Source organism: Phaethon aethereus (genome assembly GCF_964289735.1).
Source record: "Phaethon aethereus genome assembly, chromosome: 4".
Classification (NCBI taxonomy): Eukaryota; Metazoa; Chordata; class Aves; order Phaethontiformes; family Phaethontidae; genus Phaethon; species Phaethon aethereus.
Window position 1 is genome coordinate 42,723,123 of NC_138578.1, and position 27,206 is coordinate 42,750,328.

The 27,206-nt window shown below is 38.5% G+C and overlaps 1 protein-coding gene across 4 annotated transcripts in view; it reads left to right on the plus strand.

Annotated features, from left to right (window-relative positions):
* Nucleotides 1-9,607: 9,607 nt before the first annotated feature.
* CLCN3 (chloride voltage-gated channel 3) overlaps nucleotides 9,608-27,206 on the plus strand; it is a gene marked incomplete at both ends in the record, with an annotated part of 53,272 nt that continues 35,673 nt past the window's right edge. For 3 of the 4 annotated variants that reach the window (XM_081999281.1, XM_081999282.1, XM_081999284.1), the window contains one exon: nucleotides 9,608-9,767. In XM_081999281.1, coding sequence (XP_081855407.1) covers nucleotides 9,608-9,767 — 160 coding nt within the window. Of the gene's footprint in view, nucleotides 9,768-24,491; nucleotides 24,945-27,206 lie in introns of those variants that run through there. The other variant, XM_081999283.1, reaches the window with a different exon arrangement.

The window sequence follows — 27,206 nt, forward strand, 5'->3', positions numbered from 1 at the left end:
GAAAGGCAAACAGTAATGGTTGGATATGCTGTATTTACAAAAATGAGGTAGCTTCTGTCTAGTTAGAACCAAGAAGGTCAGCTGTGAGCCAGATCCTGGTGTTGATTGCAAAGCATTTCAGTACATCCTCACCTCACAACCCTGACGTTGCTGCTTGAGAGGATCCAGAGCAAGAAAAAGAGCAAGCCTATTCTCAGGGCTCCTAGCCTTTAAGTTTTAACAGCTCTGCATAGTGCATTTGTCAATTTATCTGTCTGTTGCACATATCAAGAGAGCCCCCAGCCTTTTTGATTTCCTGATGGCCAAAGACTTGCCATTTCTAACCAGAGTATAGCAAACGGGTTCCTCATTAGCTGGTACTTTCTGCACTTTGAAGTTTAAAAATGAGTAGTACGGAGAGTAAGTAAACAGGAACCACCAGAGGTCCCCACAAGATTTCATAAGCAGTGGTCAAATGCCTGTGCTGTATTTTGGAGAATGCTGTAGGATTTCTTTTTTTTTTTTTTCTCTTGATCTCAGGGTCTTCAGTGTATTCATAAAGAAATTGGAATTCAGTACAAGGACCTTAAAAATCTGTGGTAGCTGCTCTTATCAAGAAGATGCTTAGCATTAAACTGGGGATAGAGGTGCTTTTTTGGATTCCCATTTGACAATCCTGAATTATAATTTTGCCTATGAATACTTTTCATGTGCTTCTCTTTCTGCTGGAGTCTGTGCTCTCATATGCTCTTTGTCTTGGCTTGCAGAGCCTCTTTTCTGTGATACTCTCTTGTTTCCTTTATAATAAAGTTTCTTTTTCATTCCTTGTGCACTTTCAGGTCATTCAGATACAAATGTATTGAATTTGTACAAAATTAGCTGAAAGATACGTAACTCAGGTGTGACCCTGAGCTTACGAATCTGTGCACATAGCTAAGGACTGTTCAGTGCCTTTCTCTGAAAAGATAAAGAAAAGTAGCATGAGTAGCAAGATTGTTGGTTATTCTGGTGATGTATAAAAGCTCTGCTCTATTGTTTGCGTAACCCTCAGATAACTGTAACAGTAGTCCACATTAAAAAGGTGCAAAATCCTGTAAAAACTGTAAAGAGAAGGTCGCACGCTCTTGCTGTGTCTTCTCGTTAAACAGAAAATGAGTGTCATGGCCAAGGACTCCACAGACAAATGTTACATAGTCTATAGTGGAACCTACAGTCACAGTTCCTGCCCTCCAAAAGAGGGGTACAAGTTTTATCTTTCACGTGTCTTAACGAATTTCAGTGTTACTCTCATCTGAATATGGATCACAGAAGGAACACCAAAGATGATTTTGCTAAGGGGACTCTCCATCTTTTCTTTCCTGGACAGAATGTTTCCAGCTATAGGTACTGACACATTAGTTTAGAAACTAGTACTGCATCTTACCTGTCTTTTAGGCTTGCTCTGAAGTGGCAGCCATGGACAGAGTTGTTTATCAGGACTTGGCTAAGGATCAGTACTTGCCTGTGAAGCTCGACCTTTTCAGTTATATTTGCTTTTATATTTAGTTCAGGTTCATGGTAAAGTATTATGTTACTGGCTTTTTTTTTCCTAAGTAGTTAACTAAAAAACCTTTAAAGACCTTACCGCTCATGTAGCTGCTTATTACTGCGCTTGTGTGGGAGACTACTCTTCAACTCTTGAGTGTTTTTTCTAATGTATCAATAAATGAGGTTAGTTTAGTAAGTTTAAACCAGAGTTTTCAGCTAATCCAGCCAGTTTTGGTTGAAAGCAATTGAAAAATATTCACATTAGTAACTTCATGAATGTGAAGAAGCAGACACTTCCATTACGTAGGCTAATATTTTTGTGCCAGGTAGTATAAGTCTTCGGTTGTCACAACTATGGGTAGCCATAGCCTTAGTAGTTAAGACATTTTAGAGAGTGGAGATGAAGTTGTTTTGAATACTTCATACGAGCTAAAGTCAATGCCCTTAATGTTTGGAATCATATGACTAGAAACATGAGTTCAGTATTCATCCTGCAATAGGCTCATAGTTTTTAGTGGGTTGTTTTTTTTTTTTTAAAGCTGAGAAGATAAAAAGTGTTATCAAAAATGAGTATTTATTATTGATTCTGCTTCTATGAAGATCAGATATAGTGGTGATATTCTGTGTTGGTATGTATCATAAAAGTCAAAAAACTTTTCAGGCTGTTCTTATGTTATACTAAGCTTTTATAACTAAGACTGGTAAGGTTCAACAGAATCTAGAAAGTAGATATTAGTACTGTTTCCTTGCTGCAGTTTTAAAGCTAAGATTATCTTCGTGCTTTAACAGTATTATCTTTTCAGGTAGTTTTGTCTATGTGTTTCTGTGTTTATCCTTGCTTTCTTTCTTGTTTAAAGAATATTTGAGTATGTGTCTCTCTCCTCCATGAACATTAATTTTATTTTGGAAGTAGCTGTTAGTCTAAGCTTTACCTATGTATATTTTTGCAAACTGACTTTTTATCTTCTATTCCAAGAGAATCTACTACATAAATAGCATTTTTTTTTTTTAAAACCTCAAATAACTTAATTTAACTGGCAATGCTCCTTTGTGAATTTGTTTTTCTAAATATAACCTAAAAATTGACCAAGATCCTTTCTCACTAAATGACTGAAGTAGGAGCAGTCCTATTCCTGAGATCAGTTAAGTTAGTTTCAGATGGGGTTTTTTTGAATGCTACAGAGAATGATTTTCTGTGTATTTATTTTTGTAACGTTGGCATATGCATTCTCTAATTTTTAAGTTTGGGTTCTTGAGTATCTTTAAGAATTTTTGTGGTCTAAGCTGACTTGAGAAAGTTCAGGAAAGCTGTTATTTCGCTCATCTTTCATTCTGTGAAATGTAGTGTAAGAAGTGTAAGACTTTTTTTTGAGCCTTTTTATGAAGAAGTAGTCTGCTAGAGATCTAAAAATTACAGTGAGAAATTCCTCACAGTTCACCCCTTTTCCAAACCTGAAGTTTGGAAGATGAGTGATGTTCTCATCTTAACTACCTTCACGTGACAGGCAAAAGAGGTAACTGGAGGCTAGATACGCTGGGGCTGTGATGAAAATGGGAATGTAATTTTGACACTGGTGAGGCTAAAGGTGAAAGAATGGGCACAACGTGGCCTTTGTTTTAAAACTGTTCTAAAAGGCTTATCATGTCTGAGCTCAACATTTCTTTCTGAAGGGCAAGCTATTTAAAAAATAAAAAAGCTGACAGAATACTATTTTAAATTAGTGTAAAATGGGAGGTTTGGAATTAAGTGTTCAAAGCTGTTCTTGAGTGCTGCCATCTTTTGGGCAATTGTTCTGATACACATGCATATATGTATATATATGGAATACAGGTTAAAATTTTAGTTTCAGCGTGGGTGTGGGGAATGCTTTTACCTGTTCTTAAGGTATATGGTAGTTGGATAGGGGTTTTTTTTAACAAGTGGAGATGTATATAATTCCTGAATACTTGGTAACACATAATCACTTTTGAAGGTTTTACCAGTTAATACCTTTAAAATCCTAACATTTTTTCAAAAATTTTCAACAAATGACTCTTCTTCTGCTGTGACTGCATTTCCTCTACTGTAGAACACATTCTTATGTGTAAAGATTGTATTCTTAATTTTCATTTAATCTGCTTTTGTTTTATGTCTGCACAGTATTTCTCACTGGGTAGTGCCCTTGTGTAGGGTTTGCAGGAAGATATGTGTGAGCTATAGAACAGATGACTGCCTTTTAGCTTTTAGTTCTTCGTATTGCACAGAAAAATTGAATATTACATTGATTTGTGGGGTTTATCAATCTTCATGGTTTGGGAAAGAGCTCTTCTGTTAACAATTTCAATTTTCAACATTGTGCTATTCCCCGCCCTGCCCCCCCCCCCCCCCCGACCATTTAATGCAGATTTGGAATCTGGAATCTGGAAGAGTACCTGTAAGTTTTCACTCCCCTCCCCTCCAGGGGAAATAATGAACTTAATATGCCTTTGTTATGTATCTCTTTGAGATACAGAAAATTGTTTTTATGTGTGTTTATGGGACAACAGAGCACATACCAGAGGTTTACAGATTACTCAGGTCACCTGACAACAAATGTCATGTAAATCAGACTTCTTATGGTTCTACTCTGTCTTCTCCAGAGACACTTCACTGTGCTGGAAGTGGTTCCCTCAGCTGACTTGCTTCTCTGCTTGACCTTTTATTTGTAGAGCTTGAAAGATAAGCAGGATGCTTGATGTTTGAGAGCAGAAATGTGCCTGAGGTACTAGACTGCAGAAAACTGCAATAGCCTTATATACTTTTTTCACTATTAATGCAGCTGTTTTTGTGTTGTTCTCATTTACCAATGTAGTTCCTGCTTGCCCTGTATTTAATTAGATCTTTCACAATTCGGTATACCTGTATGGTTATTACTTTCTTCCCTCTCCCGGGTAAGACATCCTGCTCAAACTGCATGTTCTTTGGTTTTGTTTGGTGTTTGTTTTTATTTTTTTTCTTTTGTTGTTTAACTTTTTTAGTGTCAGAGGCTTCTCTGTTAACCTGCTTTGTAGAAGAGTTTTGATGGGTCAGGACATCCTAGAAATACCTTAGTACTGGAAACGTGATGGGTTAGTTGCACCTTTTTTGCTTTAGAGTCTTTTCGTAGAAGACTTGGGTATGCGAATTGAGTGAAATTCCTTCCCTATATCAAGAACTCCCTGAATATTGCTTAAATTTTTTTTTTTGTTGTTCTTTCAGTGCATTACTTCACTATTTTGAGTTTGGTTTTTGGTTTTTTTTTCCCAAAGATTATCTGAAGCATTTTTGAGTCTGCTTTCTGAGATATCTGGACTAGACTCTGGATCAAAACTATGATGCTTTGTAGAAATAAGTTAAATGTAATATTTTTAATGTTCTCATTCTTTGTAATGTCTCTTGGATTTTCACAGTAGTCTAGGTTGAAAAAATAGTTTCTTAAATATACATGAATATTTACTCTAACTAGTGGCTGTTGAGAATCTCGTGTAGGACTTTTTGTTTGCTTTTTCAGGATATTTGGTTTGGCTAGTATTTAGCCAGTACCTTTCTTTCTCTATTTGCAATTTCTCTTGAGTAACTTCCATCTTTTCCCACTTGCCTTTTAGTGCCCATTTGGATAGGACAGGGAATCTGTGGAATGAATCTGACATTATAAAATGGCAAGTTGGCTGGTCAGTTCTCTCTTCACAACTCCATAAGCATTTGTGCAGTCTGTCTTGTATGAATGCACTCTTCCAGTACCCACAAAGGATAATCTGTACCCGACTGGGTTAGGCACAATACTGGTTCTCTTCTGGCTGTTGTAGCTGTAGAAAAAACATTTTCCTGGCTCTTCCTTTTCTTTATTATTACTGTTCCCAGCAATATGTTTCTGAGGAAGAGTCTACTCTCTGTGTCCATGTTACTCAGTATCCTTCACTCAAGCGAGGCAGGTCTCTTACCTGCTATAATAGTATTTGAAAGTCACATCAGCATACACTTTTAAGTTTTCTTGAATGTTTAACACAGATCAAGATAGTACATCCCTAACTTAGTTATCCTAGTTTGTTAAACAAATCCTTCTCGTAAAAGACACAAGAGAAAATTTGTTTTATGTTGACCTAGGCAGTCTTTCCCCACCTCCCATTAATTGCAGGTAGTGATGGACAAACTAGTGACTGATGTACTGTCAAGAAGTAAAATTTTAATTCTATGTGAAGCTTGTTGAACAGTCAGCGTTCTCAGGGTCTTAGTTGCCTGCGTTCCTGCCATTGCTGCATGCTGCTGTAAGGTAGTACCTGTAACACAGTGTCAGATAAGAAGCAGTTGGGGTACTTGTGTGTCTGAGAATGCAGAGAATTAATGTACAGTTCTTAAGAATCTTGATTAGTGTCCTCAGAATGAATGGTTTTGGTGTTACGGCTTTTGCTTGATTGTTGGAGAGGTCTGTCAGCAGCAATACTGCTGACATGTAGTGACACTGAGACACGTAGTGTTTCAAAACAAGAAGAGAAGGCCGGTAGTATCATGCCTGTCATGTAACTGTAGGCATGTATGTGCCAGAGGAGTTGGCATGTGTGATCACATTTGTGGAGAGACGATGCAGGGATTCTTCGCAGTATGCTTCGTCTGGCTCTGGAGAGTCTGTTGCATTTGTCAGTTACTGACTAATTTATGAAACTTTCCCTTACATTGTAGATGAGGCTGAAAGCATTTTCTCAGTTATTGGAAGATCAACTGGTCTGACATTTCTCTAAAGTGATTAAGAAGACATCCAAAGGGAGAGTTATTTCTCTTATTCTGAATAGCAGGTTTGTAGTAAGATTAACTGAAGCGGTGGAATTTAATGTAAAGAAAAGTGGTATTTTTTTAAATAATTTTTAAGAGACATTTACAGTGTTCTACCTTTTATACTATAATAAATATTTCTGCTGAGACTATTACAGGAAAATGTCTTTATTAGATGAAAAATCTGTATGTAGCTTCCAAACATGCTACAATAATCAAAAGACTAAGCAGGCTTTAGCCATGCCCTCAGTATGCATCAAACATAACAAACTGTTAATAACAGAATTCACTCCTTATGCCTCATTAATTTGCATGTGTTAACACTATAGAATCAATTCCCCCTGAGTTCAAGTAATTGCTTTTGCTAGTTGTGTTTCTGCCTGTGGTTTGCAAGAGAGATACTTTCACGTTTGCACACTAACAGTAAGCATCTTCAAGAATTCTTGGAGCAGTCTGAATTTTGAGTTTGGAGGCTGGGCTTTACACAGAATTAAGTAGTACTTTTGGGGCCTAGCTGTGCTACCTCTTTGTTTTCATATGTTTACAAACAACTCTTTGTGATTGCTAACTGAACAGTGGTCTTTCTCTTGCTTGTTAGTTGTTTTCTCTTTTGTAATAAAGATTACTACTTAAGTGAAAAAAACACAACTATTAAAGTCAGATATACAACAGGAAGAGAACACAATAGACTAAAACTCATAATGTGCTACAGAGAGGGGTTTGTGTCATGCTTTTCGTCTTCTAGTGCTACTTTCATGAACGGGGCAGGAGAGTTTTTCTGTCTCCTTGCAAACCTCATCAGAATGTAGGAAAAATCAGATGAACGTAAAAGTAATAAAGATTGCACTCAAGCAGGAGGCCAGCTGGCGGATGAGAGCCTGGAATATAATTTTTGGTGCATAGAGCAGGTGGAGGAAGGTGACAAATGATGCAGTGAGTGGAAACACTTCTAGGAAGTCCCCATGTCTCATTTCAGCTGTGCTATGTAGCTTTGATTTATGATAGTACCCAACTGGTATAGGCAGAGTGATGTTAACAGTGAGCATAATGAAGAAGTAGTCGGACTGTTTGTGACCTAAATTTTTCTTGGGCATGTTCTTTGTAGGCACTGTTTTATTGGGAATGCCAAAAATTACTGTGTGTGAGAAATGAATATCTGTTAATCAGTTTCAAGTATAGCTTGAATATATAAATTGCGATCTGATCTATTGGGGGAAAAAATGGAGATGCTTTCGTTGTTTCCAGATGTAAGTAACTATATTTTCAAACATGATATGCTTTGTCATATGACAGTGTGAATTTTTTTTGGCTGTCCATTACGGAGTTTTTCCTCAGTGCCTGCAAAATGGTAGAAGATTAAGAAGAATTTTCACATAAAGATGAATGGAAGTAATTTATTTGAAGATAAAGTATGTTTTAAATCGTAAAAATTCTAAATAGTTTTTTAAGGAAATGTGAATAAGTAAAGCCAAAGGGATGTGTCTTGCCCAATAGCAGATCTCTAGGGTAGAGTATAAGAACAGAATAAGCATATGCACATCTCCAGAATGCTCTCCTAGCCTCCAGCATTTCTGCCAGAGGTGTCATCTTTAATAGCTTTTGATTTTTTTTTTTTTTGCCTTCTGTGAATTTGTCAGACTGCTTTATGAACTATTGCATACTTCTGTGAAGTGGGAAAGAATTATGCCACTTCCCTACATGCTGTGTGAAGAATCAGCCATTTTTTCTCTGCTTGTCTCCTCACCTCTTATGACATGTAGGGACTACTGAAAAACAACTGATGCTCTCCACTATCTTCATGCCACTTGTGGTTCTACTGACATCTGTTGTGTTATCTTCTACATTACATCTTTTCCAGACTGAAGGATTCTGATCCATTTTGTTGCCCAGTAGAAGGAAAGCTATTTTGTACTCCATCATTGTGCTCTTTTGTAACCTGTTTCAGGTCTTCTACAATCCTTTTGGACTTTTGGCACCATGTAAAGTATTTAGGGTGTGGACAAGCTATGGATTTATACAGTGGTTTAATGACGTTCTCTCTCTTAACTGATAATTCTTGTATCAGATTAATTTGGGGACTGCTAGTGCATGCTGAGCTGTTTCTTGCAACTTTTTTATTACATTTGTGAATGACTGTAGTCAGATCAGAACCCATTGCTTTATAAAGTAAGTTGAGATTGGTTCTGCTGCCTGCTTGCCGTGTGACGTGATTCATATTTATCTGTATGGAATTTTATCTCGTGTTATCACCCAGCTGAATGGTGCTGAGAGTTCCATCTGCAGCTACCCAGCAAACCTTGTTGCTTCGTTTTTCGTCCCTTCTTCTAAGTCTAGGTAACTTCCTTAGAAGGCTGAACCCTTTGCCAATATGGGAAAGCTGTCTGTTTGACCTCTGCAAGTAACTTTTGACCAGTTTGGCTATACTTCACAAGGCTCAACAGCTGGGTAGAGGAGGGGGATCTGAATTGGAAGTCCTGTTACCTGTTTTTATTGCTGCCAGCTGGCTGGATGTTTACAGTGCATATAGCTTTGTAGCAATTACAGCGATTGGTTACAGAATTTGAGGATAAGCAGAAGAAAAAGGGTGTGAGGAAAAGATTTGGAGATGGATTGGGGGGACATCTCCTTTGCTTGGAGGGAACAAGAAGTTTCCTGTAACTGGAAAAAAATGTATTGGGCTGTTTTATGTTAAAAAGGAGTGATGATGATTGAGAAATGACAAACACAAGACTTTCTTTGGATAAAGGGGAGCATGGAATCAAGGTGTGATCACATCTTGTCCTCCCTCCCACCCCAGCCACAGTTGTTTCTGTGGATTTAACTCTACAAGGCACAGGAGGACTTGGCCCGAGTGTGTGAAAATCTAATGTGTTAGTGTTACACCAAATGTGCAAAAGCATGTGTTGCTGACATGTCATTATGTTTAAAAACAAAATAACAACCAAACAAACCAAACATTCATTTTTTAACCTTAAGATTGGCTGGATTTTGCACCAGCTCCATGGTGCATACGCATGGGGCATGCACATTCCAACCACCTGTACTAAAGGTGAAATACTTTCATGATGATAACGTTGAACTAAGGAGAGCCCAAATAAGGGGTTGAGGAAGCATCATCCAGTTAAAAATCACTGAAGATTTGTGTTAAATGTTCTATATATAAAATGTTCTGCGCTACTGCTATGCTTTTTGTAACATAGTATTGTGACCTTAATATTTTTCCCCAAAGCATGAAATACACTTGTGTTGTTTTATTTGGTATAAACTTCTCAGTCTTCTGTGCATATTCAAAGAGAAAACAACTCTTTTTCTTTATATAGGTTATAAAGCAGCTAAATGGAGTCTGAGCAGCTGTTTCATAGAGGCTATTATCGAAACAGTTACAACAGTATAACTAGTGCAAGCAGCGATGAGGAGCTTTTAGATGGAGCAGGTGTAATTATGGACTTTCAGACTTCTGAAGATGACAATCTCTTGGATGGTGATGGATCAATTGGTAAGTTAATGTTAACTTCAGCTTAAAAATTTCTCTGGGTTGTGTTTTTTGTGGCTTTGTGGGTTTTGTTTTGATTTAATTTTTTGTTTTAATAAACAAAACCAAGCCTTTTTAATAACTAATTAATGTTTCTGTTTAGCTAATCTGTACTTCAGAGGGATGCTTTAGACCTGAAAGTGGCTGAACATTTTTCTGTTGCTTGCCTAACGTTTACATTATATGGGATGACTTCCGATACGAGGCAGATCATAACTGACTTCTGGCAAATGACAAACTTGCTGTAAAGTAGGGGAAGGGCGGCTGTTCTGCAGCTACCTGGTCTTTCTTAGCTGCAGCAGGATTTTGGAAGTCTCGCTGTCTTCAGTATTTCTTTGGGGCAGAAATTAACAATCTCTTTTAATCGTTACTTCTAGGGATAAATCTGTTCATGCTTGATTCAGCTTCAGATCTGTAAGAGAGGCAAAAACCATCTAAGTAGAGGTGTTGTTAGAAGCAACCAAAAACACCGTATGAATTAAACCTTTGACTAGGTGAAAAGTTGCAAAGAAAACTTTCTACTGTGAGCACTGATAAAAGCACTGAAGTAATACATAGAAGAAAAAACTGGGAGGCTCTTCCTGTCTTATTTTTTTTTAATTAACAAGGCAGTTAATGGAGTGAAAGCATTAATGTTCTCTCAGCAGTGGTCAAAGAGAGGAACAGAAGGATGGAAAGAAAGAAATTTCTGTTTAAGACAGTAAACTTTGGTTAAATATATACTCTTGTCACTTCCTCTCACTTTGTTTAAAATCACTCAGCCTCTTGAGTTTTCTTTTTTTGTCACCCTTTTCTCACCTGTTAACATTCAGTTGTCTTCCTCCTCTGCAGAGTCTCTTACGCCTTTTCCCTTTGACATACTTAACAATTGGGTTTTGGCATTGTACTCGATAGTTGTGTTGTATCATTATAAGCATCCTTCTCATCTGTATTCCTTCTATCTAATTAGATACGTCTTGAATGTGTAGTTATTTAACTTGTATACCAATACCAAACACCTTCAATCTACATAAAAACTCCTTCTGTCAAATTACTTAGAGAACACCAGCATGATGTGAAGCACTTGATAGTTAGGAAATTAAGCTAACAACTGTCTTCTGTGTGTAATACTTTATTCTGAATACCTGACACTTCTAATAAAGTCAGTGCCTTGTTTGTCTAACATAGTATTTGCAACCTGTACTGAAACTCTGAAGCTATTTTGGTTATTGTTTATATAAATCCTCTCCATCACTTCAAGCTTTAAGGAGAGAGATGTTTGCAGTAAAATTTTCAGAGCCAGTGTTCTGCCCCTTACTTGTTGTGAAATTAGATCTGTAAATTGAGTCCAAACAGATGAGGTGGTGGTTTTGTTTGCACTGTCAAGAGCAATGCTAATTGCTGGACATGCCAGCAGCCCCATCTCACTGTAATGCTATAATCTGCAGTTAACCTGTCTTTGTTCTGTTGAGTCTTAAGTATGGATGAATTCACTCTACAGAATCTGTCCCACCTCCTGAGGAAGGGCAGGACCATCCTGGTCCCTGGAAGATCCCATGCTTCTCAACACTGCAGGCCCTTCAGAGCATGGTGTGAATGCAGAGGCATTAGATTTAGCTCTGTGCTTTAGTGGGTGAACCCTGCCAAAATCAGGAGTCCTGTTTAAACATACAGTTTGTGTTTTAAAGTCTGTAGGACTGGAAGAATTTATGAGCCTGGTTTCTTAGCAACATGAACAAAATGGCAATAATGTATCTGTACTTAAAATTATTCTGGAAGTAAGGTAGTTAAATTGAAAGCTGCATAGCTGCAGAATGTAAGCTTGGAGTACAAATGAGCACAGACATCAACTTATCCGATCTGGTTAAGTTGCCATGGTCAATAGAGTGTTCATCATCATTTTACAGTTTATGTAATAAAATACAGAATTACAGAGTTTAAAAAATCGAGATCATGCAGTGAGGAGAAAATGAAGGTTAAGAAATTATCTTTGGGATTTTTCCGTTCTTTTTCAGCTAATGAAAATTGAACCATAAACTGCACATACATTATGCAGATAAAAAGCTAACAATATGGAATTTCTAAAGTAATTGTAGTCTTATGACTTACATATGACTTATTCATAAGTCTTGATGAAAATGATCATCACAGTGACTATACCTCCCTTATTCAGAGGGCAGTAAGTTAACAGAAGTCTGCTCATTTCCGTAGGCTTGGTAAGTCCCTTGACTATCAGGACAGCAATTCTATAACGCTGGCACAGTACTGTCATTCACATTACCGCTCATACTTAAGTACTTAATGGGGACTTTCAGAGCCATTGAGGCTGTTATTCAGTGGTGAATATGCCTTCTGTTGAAAGCATGTGGAAATTGGATGATATTGGGAAAGAATTCTAATGATACCTACTGCTACTTAATGTGCAAAAACCTTTCATATGGGACTAAACAAGTGAATGTTAACTGGAACCAGTTTTCAGAAAGTCTTATCACCTAGTCTTTTAGATATCTTTAATATTTAGTTGATAGAGATTGGGCTTTTTAGTGTCACTTCTGATTTGCAATTTGAATGATTCTATGTAGTCCCATGTGGGGGACTCACCATTATGTTAAAAACAATGCAGTACAACAATCTTGTTTCTCTTAACATCATCTGAAAGCATGTATGTTACCTGTTCTTCACTGTGTCATCTGAGAAGAATACAGAAATTGTGACTATGTGGTGTTATATAGTAAATACAAATGTTATATAAATATATATGTATAGTATTTATATATATATCTGTATCTATAGTATATCATATGCTTGTTTTGTTCACCAGTAGCTGTTTTCTTTGCATAAATTTCAGACTTATAGTGGCAGTATTAAGGCAAACAAGGAGGTATTGTGAAATTATAAATTCATTGAGCGTTTTAACATGCTAAATAATGAAATTGCTATGCGTGTGGAGGCTTGGATGGCTTGCACCAAAGCCCTGCCTAGAAGGGATACTGCCTGTCAACTTTGGTGAAAACTTGCTTTTGTTCCTTATCAAAACTAATCTCTTTGTAGGATTGAAGTTGGTGGTTTTCCTTGAACTGCTGTCTAATGAGAAGTACAGTGGCACTATACTGATAACAGAAGTATCTGCCTCTTTGTAGGGAGGAGTCTTATCCTCTTTGTAGGATAGGTCTTGCCAATGCTTGTACATGCAATGTTCTTCCGTATATGCAATCTGTGTGGATCATTTTCATCAAGACTTATGTATGTTTTATTTTTAGACTGTTTGCCCTGCTTCTTGTTAGGTCAGTTTAAACACCTTATACTTACCATTGAGAAGCTTAAGTCATATAAGCTGATATTTACTGGTTTAAATTTTATAGGGGATCTATACTATTTAGTTTTTTAAAAAATTGTTACAGTAGGATAGGTGTGAAGGTGAAGGGTGTAACAAGTCTCTTCAAGAGTTCAAACTTCTTCCTTTTATTACTCAGGGTTAGCCAAGTAGTAGGTAAAACTGAGAGGTCTCCATAATTATACTCAGAATTGTGGGATGTTTATATGATGTAAAAGAGGACTGCATCAGTTTTAACTGTTTTTTAATTTAAGTGTAGGACATGCTCAGAAGGAGGTGGATTCTTGTAATGTTGTCAGACTGCAAAATTTTCAAGGCACTGACTGAAATCAGATGATTAAACCTTATTTGCAGTAAAAATGGTTTGCAAACAAATGATCTCAGTGGTGTTTACATCTCAAGGTACTTTGATCTGTCTGTGGGAGTCTGAGTCCTGAATGAGCTTGGTGTTCTTTTCAATAGCTATAGTGATTCCTGCATCAGTTGAAGGAGCTTAGTTGCTTATATTGTGACTTCACTGTGGAGACAGCTTACAGTCTGGCATATGGTGTTAACATAAAATTGGCAATAGTTAACCTTAATATGACAACCTGTAAACTGGTAATTCAAAAGCTGCTGCTACAGCCGTTACTATCTCCTTTCAGAGATAGCAGTGCCACCAAAAAAAAGAATATACCAACAGGTCACAGTGTAAAACACCGCAGCTCTCCTAAACTGTCCTTACCCATAAGTTGGAGTCCTTTGCCTAAAGTGAGAGACCAAACCAATCCATTTTCAGAGCCCTAAATACTGACATTAAAAATATGATATAGTGAACTAATATTACGGCATTATTTGAGGAACAGAATGTGATTTTCAGCAAGTGCAGGTGTTTCTATATAATCAAGAAATTTGTACCACATCAGATGTTAACCATTCACACAAGATCTAGACATAGGTCTCTTATCCAACAACACATGAATGTCCTTTCACATGTGTGCTTGCTTCTATTTAGCTATCACAGTTTATAAAGAAAAGAAAGAATACAAAGAAAAGAATAAAATAACTTATTTCCTGCATAAAAAAAAATTACGTTCTTGATACATTCTTTATATGTGGAAGTTGCATTAGCAGAGTCTTCTTGTTGTCCACAGCTGATATGAAGAAGGATCTTCAAAGTAATTTTGCACCATTGTCATTGTCTGTGTTTTCCATGCATGTGGTATAAAGCTGACTTGACTGAGCAGTCATTATGGCAGTTTAACATGTCTCTTTCCAAAGTTACATACGAACTATTTTTCAAGCTAGCAATATTTGCATTAAAGGGCTCATTGTTCTTCTTCATTAAGGAACCTATTTGCTCCCAAATGATGCCATGAAAATTGAAGCATGGGGTAATGACTTGCTCTGATTACAAGGGCAAGCATGAGGCACAGCTAGTTTATTTTGAATAGTTAAATTGTCAGTAACTGGTTATAATTTTTTTTTCTGTTGGACTGTTAGAGCTGCAGACACCTTGCCTATGCTTCATATTACTAATGCAGCTGAACACAGGATATCTGACATACAGAACCATGTTTTCTTTTACTTTTTTATTAGTAATGCGTGAAGTTAATTTTGTCCACCTATCTGGAACACAGGTTGTTATACGTTATGTTTACATAATGGATAACTGGGCTAATTAAAAAATTTCTTTCCTTGAGGATTTCAAAATTCCTGGCAGAAAACAAAAAAAATGACTGGAGGATTCTTAGGCTAAGGGTTTTATCTTAGTTATTGGATGTCATTATTGAATCAGTAAGTTCCAGGTGTTTGAAATGTCCTTTGCATCTTACCTGTTCATAGTGATAGTGATTTTTCCTGAACTCAGATTTGTTGGTTTTGTTTTTGGTTTTTTTTAGAGTAATTATTATCCAAAATGAAAATTCACTTGATACTGTTTTAGTTGAACAGCCTGTAATGGTGTTAACAGTGTTAGTCTGGGCCTTCAGATTGTAATTGGTTTGGTATGGCATTAGACTTCCTGAGGGACTGAAATTATGGCAGTGTATATGTAGAGTTTTAGTAACCAATTAGTTTCTTGTTCTCTTAAATGTTTAAAACCGAATATTGACCATTTCAGTTTCTCACACATGCCGTGGTCAGGTCTTGAAGACTTGTTATAGGATATGAGAATTGTATTAGTTTTAGAACTGAACCCTACCAACAGTCCTTGAGTGATCTTACCAGTCTTCCCTGCCAAAGTCATATTTACAAAATTAGATTTCATCATCTTCCAAAACACGCAAGCATATGCATTTCCAGCCTGATAATCTGGAATAAGATGAATCTTAATACTAGTAATTAATTTTTTCATCTTTTCCTATTATATAATCATGTTGGTTTCCTTCTGCAGCTCTGCTGAAGTGCTTAAAGCACACTGGCTGTGTTAACAGATGCTGCTGAGGCAGTTATTACTGCCTTCACAGCCTGTTGTGATGTTATCATAAGTATGTCCTTATCCCAGGCTCGCTGTATGAATAGCGTAAGATGAAGGAATAAAAGCAGAGGAAATGTGATGCCATATATGTAGGTATGTAGAAAGAAGAGTCTGAAGCGTACAATAAAATATAGTCTAATATGACTGTCAAGTCTTTAGGTATTAAATAAACAAATTTCACTACAGCTTTAATAATACTTTATTTATTCGTTTTATCTTTGATTTGTTCGCTCAAGTCGACCAACAGAGTCAGATACGATTTTAATCAAATTGATGTCAGGCTGCACTCTTGTTTTCTACCTTTGAGAATATTCTTGCTTACTAGCGTTTTAACATGAAAGCTTTTAATCTGCTTGGATTAAACAAAAATGTTATTCTGGAAGAGTATATCATGATGTCCCTGAAACACAAGAACAGCTGCACTGAGTCAAGCGACAAATCCACCTAACTCAGCATCCTGTCTCTCATAGGGGTCAAAAGTCCGTGCTTAAGGTAGAGTAAGAACAGGGTGAGTAACTGATAGTCATCTGAGTTCTTGTACAGCAGTTTTGTATAGCTGAGGGCTTCTCTCAACTGGGTGTGGTTTTTAGAATTTTAGTTCTTATCAGTGGATTTTTCTTCTACTGATGACTTCTTGAAGCAGTTCTTTAGCATCCGCACCATCCTCTGGCAAGCTTAGCTACGTTTCCTGTGAAGAACCACCTTCTTTGCTTTATTTAGAACCTAAATCCCAGTATAAATACTGCTGAGAAGCTGTAAGTGACAGAGTCTTGCCTAGGCTAACACCAGCCTATGTATTAGCATGGACTGACACATGGACTTCCTTGTCACTCTCCCTTGTACAGCAGAAATGCTTAAGTGCTCTCTTTTTTTTTTTTTTTTTGTTGATAGTTGCAGCTGTGAAAAATGTTTCTGCTGATACACAGGGTTTTTAGGAAACTGCTGTTGATACAAAAAGGTTTGATATGAAACTAGGACAAGGTGACCTGAAACTAGGATGACTTGATTGTCTTGCCAAATACACATACTCTGATAAGGCCTATCATGCACTGGCCATATGCATGTAGAAACTAACAAGGATTAACACACGGATAGCGTGGTGTTGTCACTGTGAAAGGTGGCAGTCCCCCTCCCACGTTTTAAGAGGAGAGGGGAAAGAATCATGGATTAAAATCCTGTTTCCCACCAAAAAGAACTGCATCAGAGCAGTGATTTAATTACAGCAAATCAGTGAGCAGGTATATTTTATTAATCACTAGTGTGAGATATCAAACTGTTTATAGCTTATTTTTTTGTTACACCTGTATACAATGTATCCTCATAAACAAAAAATTCTTGTTGTCCTTGCCCTTGTCATTTGTAGTGGTCTTGATCCTCTAAAACAAGAACTCCTTTATTAGAATAGATATTGAAAATTTGATTTCCATTGCTACTTATTTCTTTCCCTCCTCACTTATCTCTTTTCCGGGTTAACGACTTAAGGTTTGCTCCGTTGGACCTTGCAGCTATCCTGTGCTATGGATCCTTTTTAGTGCCCCTTTCTGAACCTTTCCTAGTATCTGTAACTTGAAGGGTCAGAATTTCATACAGTATTTGGAAGATGGGCATGTCATGGAAATAGAGTAGCAAGTCTTATTCTGACAACTAAGTAATGAGCTCATAGTTTCATGGAATTCAAATATGCCTGGCATAGTATATGTATTAACAACATACAAAATTGCTAATGGCACTATGTTCACACAGCTTATGTACGTATGGAAAGATGTAATTTTCTTGAAGATAGAAAGTAAGCTTAATATATATGGCATATCTAGGGAGGAATACACGTTGGTGCTGTAATTTTATCCCCTGCACATACTTTGAACAGCAAGTTGGAAATAGTGGCCAAAAATAAACAATCCTAAACCAGAACAACAGCTATCTAGCAGATAAAACCTATTTCCTTATATGCATTTCGGTAAGCGGAAAAGTAGAATGACCTTGGTAACAAAGTAGAATGACCTTGGTAGCAGAATTTTGGTGAGCCCTAGAAAAGGGGCAAGTAAACTTTAGGAAAGCTGCAAAGTAAGCCAGGATCACTTCCTGCTATGGTTGCCAAATCTTTTTGTTGATGTCATAATTACAGTTTTAGCAGATTTGAGTGTGAGAAAAGGACACATATGCAAAGGTGAAAATGCAGCAGGACTGACTTTCTTAATAAAAGCCTAACCTGTAAAAAAAAAAAAAAAAAAAAAACCACAACAGAAAAAAGATACGAAGTAGTTAAGAGGCTCTTAGAGAATCAGAGAAAGCAACTTGTTTGCAGAAAATAGCTTGCTTTTCTTTCCAAGTCCTCCTTGCACGATTAGTACAGTAAAAGTAGATATTTTTAATGTCAGTGTAGAGCTGACCAATTTAAACAAACAAAAAAAACCCACAAAGGGAAAAAACCCCACCTGTCTCAGCTGATAGCTATATGTAGTCTGTTGATCTCAAGGATTTTCTTACAGCATCGTTGGGTTATAGATCCAGAAGAGTGTGGTGGACAACCCCAGAAAGCAGTGAAAAGAAAACTGGAGTAGTCTTGCCTTCAGTGTTTTGGGCCAAGATATCAAAGCAGTCTTTAGGGCCCAAACACTCTATTTTTACCCCCAGTTTATTTTCGGTCTTAGGCATTAATGTTGCATCATGATTTCATTATTTCCCCTTTTTTCTGTCTATTTCTTCTCCTGCCCTAAAGTTTTGCATGTCAGTGGGGAGCCTTTACTTGTATTTCACTGATTATTAGTGAAGGTTCAGCTACCCTGGGGGGAAGTCAGTCTCAGAATTGATTACACAACATGCCTGTGGCTATATGACCTGTTCTACTGCATTCTGTTTGCTGGTTGGGTTTGACTTCAATTACCATCTTCCGTGTCTGGACAGTGAGTAAAAGCACCACTGGAAGTCATACCGTACTTGTGGAAGCATAATTCAAGAACCTGTGGTTGGCCAGTGAAGAAGCAAGCTTATTAGGCTAGATCCTGGAATAAAGTGTTCTCTGCTGGGTGAAATGATTGTAAGCAAAATTAAATAACTAATTTGTGGGAAACAAACAATTATGAAAAAAGAAACTGTGATTAAGAAGCTATTTTTTTTCCCTGTATAATAAAATGCAAGTAGAGAAAATCTTATTGTGTATTACTGCTAAGCTCATTCCTCTGGGTTTTTTTGATTCCTGTTTTGTTTAAACCCCATCTGCCTTGAACAACTCAACAGCATATGTTATAAATTTGTTTTCTTCTGCTTTTACATTACATTTGTTCTAAAATTTTTCCTGTTGCTGTCTGTCTGCCTCATTGTGATTGTGTCTTTGAGTTATTTCATCCTGGACCACGTCTGGGTACCAGAACTGGGAGAAGGGTATTTGTCCTTCTTTTATAGTTTTTAGTGTTCCCACTGCTGGCTCTGTGTGACCTAGATGAGAAAGTTGTATGATTTTATGCAGAGTGAACAAAGTCAGATGGAAGGGACTGCACGATAAGTAAACTGAGACAAGTTAAGCATGAGGAGAAGTCAGGCTGGAAGAGGGATTAGACCTGGGTTTAATTTGGCTGCATGGATTGAGAATAGGGTAAATGAAAGAAGAAATTGGGAAAAAAGGCAGGAGAATAAAGCTGGAAAGAAAAGGAATGGAAGGAAGAGAAACGGGACACAGTAGGTTATGAGACAATTTATGTGTTCTTTGGGCACCCTGTTATAAATGGATGCTTTCATGCCCAACCTTCAGCTGAGGGTGCATATGAGTTAAATTCTTTTCAGAATGGTTGGAGATGGTAGCTGTTTTGAGGAGTGCTCTATTACATAGCGTTTTTCAAGAGAACATTATCTTCTATTTCTGCTGAAGGAGAAGCTTTTTGTTTTGAATAATAATACGAAAGAATATGACAGTTAAGAGTCACACTAACATTTGGAATTATCAGACACATTTTTGGAATCTCTTGTTACTTTAATGAAAATGTTCAGCATTCCAAATCTTAGATTTGGAATTCCATAAAAGACACGATTTTATTTTTCATTACCTGGTGCAATGAAATTACATTTTCTGTCACCAAAATAAACCAAGTCATTGAGGGAATTGACAGAATATGTTTGATTTATATGTAACAAGGTGTTTGACTGTCTTCCTTAAACCTAGGTTACTTTTTAATACGAAATAGTGGAATAATGCTTCAGAATTAAGGCCTTCCCTCCAACCTTGGGTAAGCAGGCCATCACACCTCTGTGATACTCCCCTTCTTTTCATTGGCCTTGTTCTGTCACCTCAAAACACCTTTCCCTGTGTGTATCTGGTTTGTCTAGCCTCTGACTTGTTCTTATATTTTCAAATACTTCACCTTGAATGTGTTTCTTCTCTCTCCCTAAAAGGGAAAAGATAAGGTGTGGAGAGAGGATTAAAGTATCTTTCTTCATTCTCAGTATGATTTAAAGGTGTGTCACCCATTGTGATATTTCTAGAACAGTGGACTTAAAGCCCTTTTCTGCAAAGATAAATGCATCTAAGTGATGGTTAACAACAGTACGTGCCTGTTGAGAACAATGGGAGCACTCAGATGTGTGAAGTTACTTGGGTATGGAGGTTTTCTGGGATTGAGGCCTTAGTTTATAATTACTGTGATGAAATCTCCTTGAAAGCAAGCTGCTGTACAAACTTGCTGTTTATATATAAGCTGTTCTATATACTAAAATGGCAATTTTAAGGGATTCTCGGTCACTGCAAATAAGGCTATTGTAAGGCCTAAACTTAGTTTTACAATAAGTGTTCATAACGTTATATACTCCATCATACCCAAAATATCTAATCAACTAGAGAGATCATTTCGCTAACGGCAGTTTTGGAATTTGCTGAACTTCACAACAGAAATAACTGTTATATTCTTTTGAACATAAAATTATCAGACCGTTAAAGTCAGACCAGCTAGAAGAGTAATTTGGAAAGATGAAATTGTATAGACTTTTAGATATTAAAAATAAGACTGGCTTAACTAGGTCAGGTTAGTATGCATAGTATCCTTCTCTCTCTCCTTCTCTCTCTCGAAACCCCCCCACTTTTCACTGTATTCCAGGAAAGGGAATGCACACAGTGGTAGGGTTATGAACAGTAAGAACACAAGCTGCTGGTAATTGAGAAGGGAAAATGACTGTTCTGCTTTTTAAGACTAGCCAAAGAAAGGACTGTATTTGGCAACCAGTCTATAAGCAGTGACCTTGGAAGAGCTGTTACAATTTAATATTAGGTAGACTCCTGAAATTTTATGTAGTAAATACAAGTTGTACCTGTTTTACACTTGCAGAATTGTTGTCATTATTTTCCCTCATATCTAAAGTTTATCAGATATGCCCTCCAACTAGTAACATCCTTCATATTTTTCAACTTGGATTGAATTTTAGACTTGTATAGAAATTTTGCAAGTGCTGCAATCCAGTGAACAAGTTTAGGCCAACAAGTTAGCCACTTCTTTGCTATGATCAATTTTTATTATCAGTTCTAAGACATTCCAGGCCTTCAGTAACCACATCAAACTCTTAAATTAGTGGTAATCTTCCAGACTGTGCTAATGTCCTTTATTTAATATTCTTTCAAATATTAGTTGAATTTACACTCTTGTCTTCTATAATTGACATAATAAATACACTAACAGTTCATTCTGTAATAATTTTCTTCAGGTTACACAAATTGTTCTATTTCTTCCTCTGCTGTGAATGACTTTTTATTTAGATCCTTGCAATAAGATTACAGATTCTTTCCACGTGCTGTTGAAATAAGGAACTGAGAGTGCTTGGGGATTTCTGTTGTACTACTTAAATCAAAGGATGTGGAAAATTTAGAGTTCAGAGGTGCTTAGGTTTGTTTTCACAGGCAAAAGTAAATGGTGAGAGTGCATAATGACTCTGAAAGTCACACCACTTCTGGATGTTCAAGATCTAACAGGCTAGTACTGTTTAATATCTTCATCAGTGACATAGACCGTGGGATCAAGTGCACCCTCAGCAAGTTTGCTGAATGATACCAACCTGAGTGGTGCAGTTCATGCGCCTGAGGGACGGGATGCCATCCAGAGGACCTGGACAAGCTCGAGGAACAGGACCGTGTGAACCTCATGAGGTTCAACAAGGCCAAGTGCAGGGTCCTCCACCTGGGTCAGGGCAACCCCCAGTATCAGTACAGGCTGGGGGATGCAGGGATGGAGAGCAGCCCTGCTGAGAAGGACTTGGGGGTACTGGTGGGTGAAAAGCTGATCATGAGCTGGCAATGTGTGCCTGCAGCCCAGAAGGCCAACTGTAACCTGGGCTGCATCGAAAGCAGCGTGGCCACCAGGTCAAGGGAGGTGATTCTGCCCCTTTACTCTGCTCTGGTCAGACCCCACCTGGAGTCCTGAGTCCAGCTCTGGAGCCCTCAGCACAGGAAAGACATGGAGCTATTGGAGCGGGTCCAGAGGAGGGCCCCAGAAATGATCCGAGGGATGGAACACCTCTCCTGTGAGGACAGGCGGAGAGAGGTAGGGTTGTTCAGCCTGGAGAAGAGAAGGCTCCAGGGAGACCTTACTGCAGCCTTCCAGTACTTAAAGGGGGCTTATAAGAAAGATGGGCATAGACTTTTTAGTAGGGCCTGTAGGGATAGGACAAGGGCTAATGGTTTTAAATTAAAAGAGTGTAGATTTAGACTAGGTCTAAGGAAGAAGTTTTTCATGATGAGGGTGGTGAAACACTGGCACGGGTTGCCCAGAGAGGTGGTGGATGCCCCATCCCTGGAGACATTCAAGGTCAGGCTGGACGGGGCTCTGAGCAACCTGATGTAGTTGAAGATGTCCCTGCTCATTGCAGGGGGGTTGGACTAGCTGACCTTTAAAGGTCCCTTCCAACCCAAACTATTCCATGATTCTATGGTCTTAAAGATTCAGTTGCTCTTGTTGAAAAGGGGATTGTAAAAGGCCACTCTTCAGAAAGCATTTCCTTGTATAGATGACAGCAAATGGAGATGTCTCTTTAACTCCATACAAGATACCAGTAATTGAGAACTGAGTGCCTGTGGCTCAGGGGTTCCCTCTGTCTTGGACATAAGACAGTCTTTAAGCTTTTAAAATATATTTTGCTGTATGCTCATATGGTTTGATTTTTTTCTTTTTTTCTTCCTTCATTCTCACTTGTTTTTCCAGTTATGGAGATTCTAGTGTTTTCTCAAGGTTTGTATTGGATCCGTATTTTTAAGATTTAATATATTAACAGCTCTGTGAAGTAAATCCAGTATTTCTTTATGTCCTACTCTGTGCTCAAAAAGATCGTTTACAGTACATGGCTTGTAGCATTGGCTAATAAAAGAAGTAACTTCCTTAAGAACATACTTGGAAAATTATTTAAGAAACTAATGCATTTGAAAACTGAAATAGTTGTGTGTCTATCACACTTACAGAGGTGGAGGCATACATAATAAAATTAATTCCCTTCATGTGTGAATGAAGCTGAAGCTGGGCCTTGGTGCTGCAGGCATGCACTATTCTTAACTTCGCTAAGCATGAATAGTCTCAGTAATTTCACTGGGACCCCTTGGTTACGTAAATTGTGTGTTTGTGTGTATACAGACACATATGTACAAGATGTTTTAAAGTGTTACGCTGTGGCAGTATGTCTAGTGACTTGCATATCCATTTTTAGCTCTTGAGAGCATTTTTTTTTTCCTTTTGTGTAGTTTGACAAAAATGCATCTGCAGATTATGTGATAGTGTAGTTAATGTATGACACATTTTACTGAAGCAGAACACTTAAAATGACTGAGAATAGTAGATCAGGGAACAATAATTTTACATTACCTGCTGGAGGGGAAAAAAAGGAAAAACAATATGCACATCTTACATAACTGTTTCATTACAACAGAACTAATGATGGAAATCTCATGTAAAATAATTTTCTTATCTGTATCTACAAGATAGGACCAGTACAAGATCATACAGTAAACATAAATGAATGTATGCATACAATACGTAATAACATCATTTTCAAATCCAAGCATTTAGATAGTCAGTTTACAATTTCTTGTCTTCAGATACCGATTATTTGAAGTGCTTGGGTTTGGCCAAAGCTGTAACAGGCACTGTTTGGTGATGTATCACATGAATGCCTCGGTTAGCGTGTGTGTGGGTTGTTGTCTATTTTCAGTCTGTGAATTTTAAGGGTCTCGGAGCATTTTGTCAACGTGCAGAGTAATGCAAGCTTAAGTATGGACTTGTGTTTATTAATTTGCTTTTTTCCCCCCCCTCAGAGCTTTTTAATGTGAGTATGGGTATGATGTGGTTGTAATACCAGAATAATAATCACAAAAATACTGGAGACATCAGACCATTTTAATTAGATATGTGATTAAATTCTGGTTTTAATGTTTTAGATTACAAATGTTCAAATGTGACATTCCCTTCTGTAGAATTGAAAGTTCTGCAAGGCGGATGGGGGGCAGAGGTGAAGGTGGGGTAAGCTAACCTATGGGGCAGAGCGCTTGGCTTCTAGCAGGTCACGTTCTTCATTTTTGATGGTTGAAACAAGCAAGCACAATTACTGGCAAACAGGCTTCCACCCCACCAATAAAAATGTGATGGTAGCTGTTTGAAAAGTCTCTGCTGGTGTGGCTCCAGAATGCGAGTATCTTTCTCTTCTTCCATGTCGTGTACCGAAATGCAGGGTTGCCCTTCTCACTGAGCCAGTAACCCCCCCCGGTCGCTTGTTGAAGAGGCCGGCATTTTGGGCAGCCTCACGTCTGCAAGTGAACTTATTCCGTCGTTCACCCCGAGACGCTTCCTTTCGCTGCCGAAGCCGCGGGAGGGGGGCGGGGGCAGTGCTGGCGGAGGGGCCGGCTGTGCCTCTCCCGCAAGTTGCGGACGGGGTCTTTTCTCCTTCTCCTCCTTCTCCTTCTTCTTCTTCCCGTCAGCAATTAAAAGCGCGGCTTCGTTTTCCCGCACGGGTGAGGCTCCCCGCAAGAAGCAGCGCTGTAGCGCCTCGCGGCAGCGGGCCCCGCCTCGCGGCAGCGGGCCCCACCGCGCGCAGCGGTAGGCGCGGGGCGCAGGTAGCGGGGCCGCGCCCGTCGCCCGCGCCGCCACTGGCGGCGGCTGTGGCCGCCCCGCGCTGACATCAGCGGCGGGGCAGAGCCCGGCTCTTGCGCCGAGGCGGCGGCGCGCAGGCCGGAGCCTGGTCAAACATGGCAGCGTCCCCCGCGGCCGCCCTTGTGTAGGAAATGCCGCGGCCCTTCTGAGCCGGCAGGCGGGCTTCGGGTTCGTCACGGCCATGGAGGTCTCTTCTGATCCCTATCTGCCCTACGATGGCGGGGGAGGAGACGGCATTCCCCTCAGGGAGTTGCATAAACGAGGTATGCCGAATTTGCGTTTGAGGTACTTGTTTGCATATCTGGATGCGTGAGACTGCCGTTCAGGTTTGAAGCAGGGGGAGTGTAGAGACTTGCTGATCACCCCATTGCTTTGCTTTGCCAGCCTGATGCCTTTTGTAGGAGGAGAATTCGGCCCTGGCTGGTTCCTGTGCTGTCAGTGATTGTTGTCTCTGTGGGCAGATTAGTCCTGCTTCACATCGCATCGGCAGTGACTCCATCTTCGATATGTGGCAGTCTTTCCTGGCGCTCTCTTCTCTCTTCTTTTTCATCAATAAAACCATCTCGTGCACAAAGAAACCCAACAAACCGAAGTTGTGGTTGTGCCTGACCACGACCAAATATGCAAGAGTTTATTAAATAGGCTGTTTTCATGCCTCTCGCTAACTTGAATGGGAGCAGTATTTAGCTTTGAAGTTTCCATACGTGCTTTTAGACTTGATTGTTGACGTCTTCGATCCATGAAGGGAAAGCCATACAGCTGTAATATGTCTGTTAAGCCAATATTGATGAGTTCTTAAGAAACTGGAGCCTTGTGGAAGGTTCTTTATGCTGTTGCTTGCAAGGAAGCAGATTTAAAAAGAAAACAGTGTTACAGTGTTTGCGGGGAAAAAAAATCCGCTTTTGAGCTTGCCTTTTGTTTCTTACTGCAAATTTAAAACAGAATGCATTCTATAAAGATTTCGTTTTGTACTGAGAGAAGTTGCAGTAGGAATAAATTGAAGTTGTGCCTTCAGATTCTGAGGATATAAGTCTTTTTTTGTTAGATTTGATTTGTTACACTTTGGTGTTTAAAAACAGTAAATGTGGTAAATTCTCACGTTTGTTTAAATTGGTCTATCTAAACTTACAAAGTTATCAACATTTATGGCTGGTGGCGATGGCATTAGAGAGGAGGTAAGCTGGGAATAAAGATGTGATTTACATATGATGTATTTTTTTTCTGTCCATGTTAATTCATTGTTTCACCTTTCCTTGCAAACTTTTATTTCTATAAATAAATAAATTAGGTCACACTTTTTTATGTTCTTCTGGTATTTTTGTCTGTGTTTTAGTACTTTACGTAAAAGGTTATTTGTTGTCTTTTTATGATTCTTAGAATGTTTTTCCGCATACGTTAAGAATATCATCAAGTTCTAATATGGCTTGGTGTATTTTAAGATAAGCAAATTTTTCTCTGCCCAGACTACTATTATAGAGCAGGTGCTGGATATTTCTCTAAGTCAGATTTTAGAATCACTTCTGAGAAATCGAGGACGATATTTTCTTAGAACGTTGCAAGGTGTGAATTGGAGATCTTATCAGTGTATATAAGTACCTGAAGGGAGTGTGCAAAGAAGACAGAGCCAGGCTTTTTTTCAGTGGTGCCCAGTGCTAGGACCAGAGACAATGGGCACAAACTGAAACAGGGGAGATTCCCTCTGAACATCAGGAAATAGTTTTTTACTGTGAGGGTGACTGAGCACTGACACAGGTTGCCCAGAGAGGTTGTGAAATCTCCTGCTTTGGAGATACTGAAAAGCTGCCTGGACATGGTCGTGGGCAGCTGGCTGTAGGTGGCCCTGCCTGAGCAGGGGGGTTGGACCAGATGACATCCAGAGGTTCTCTCCAACATCAACCATTCTGTGAGTGTAGATTTATAGATAGTTTTAAAGATTAAAACTGTAGAGCAGCCCTATTATTACACTTTCAAACTCTGCAAATTGTAGTTAAACACTGAAATGTGATCAGCTCTCTATTCCGGGAAATTGCCAGATTATAGTTGATTTTACAAGATAAAGGTAGAGATATTTGTACTGCAAAATGGTGTCTGACACATTGGCGTATTGCTATTAAATATACAGTCTACAAATACTGTAATGAAAGCAGTCGCGGTTTCTACTAGGTGTTCCCATTGTGGTGACACCACTAGGAGCCAGCAGGAGAATCCCCAGTTGTGGCTTGTCACTTTTTGCATTTTCATTGAATTCCGTTAGGGTTTGTACTTCCTATATTCTAATACTGTGTTTCAAAACCAGTGTTACTGGTGCTTCTTCGGTTTGCTATAGTGAGTTTTTGTTTAAAAGCAAACAGACAAACAAATCCCCAACAGTGTTACCATAATCTCTTGCAAATCTTAATTTGTCAAGTGCGTATGACTCATAAGAAAATTGAGTCCCCAGACCAGTTTGTTCATTAGACTTAATCAAAAATGTGTGTATTTCCTGCTGATTTACAATACCACAGTAATCTGTTAGTGTCACCTAG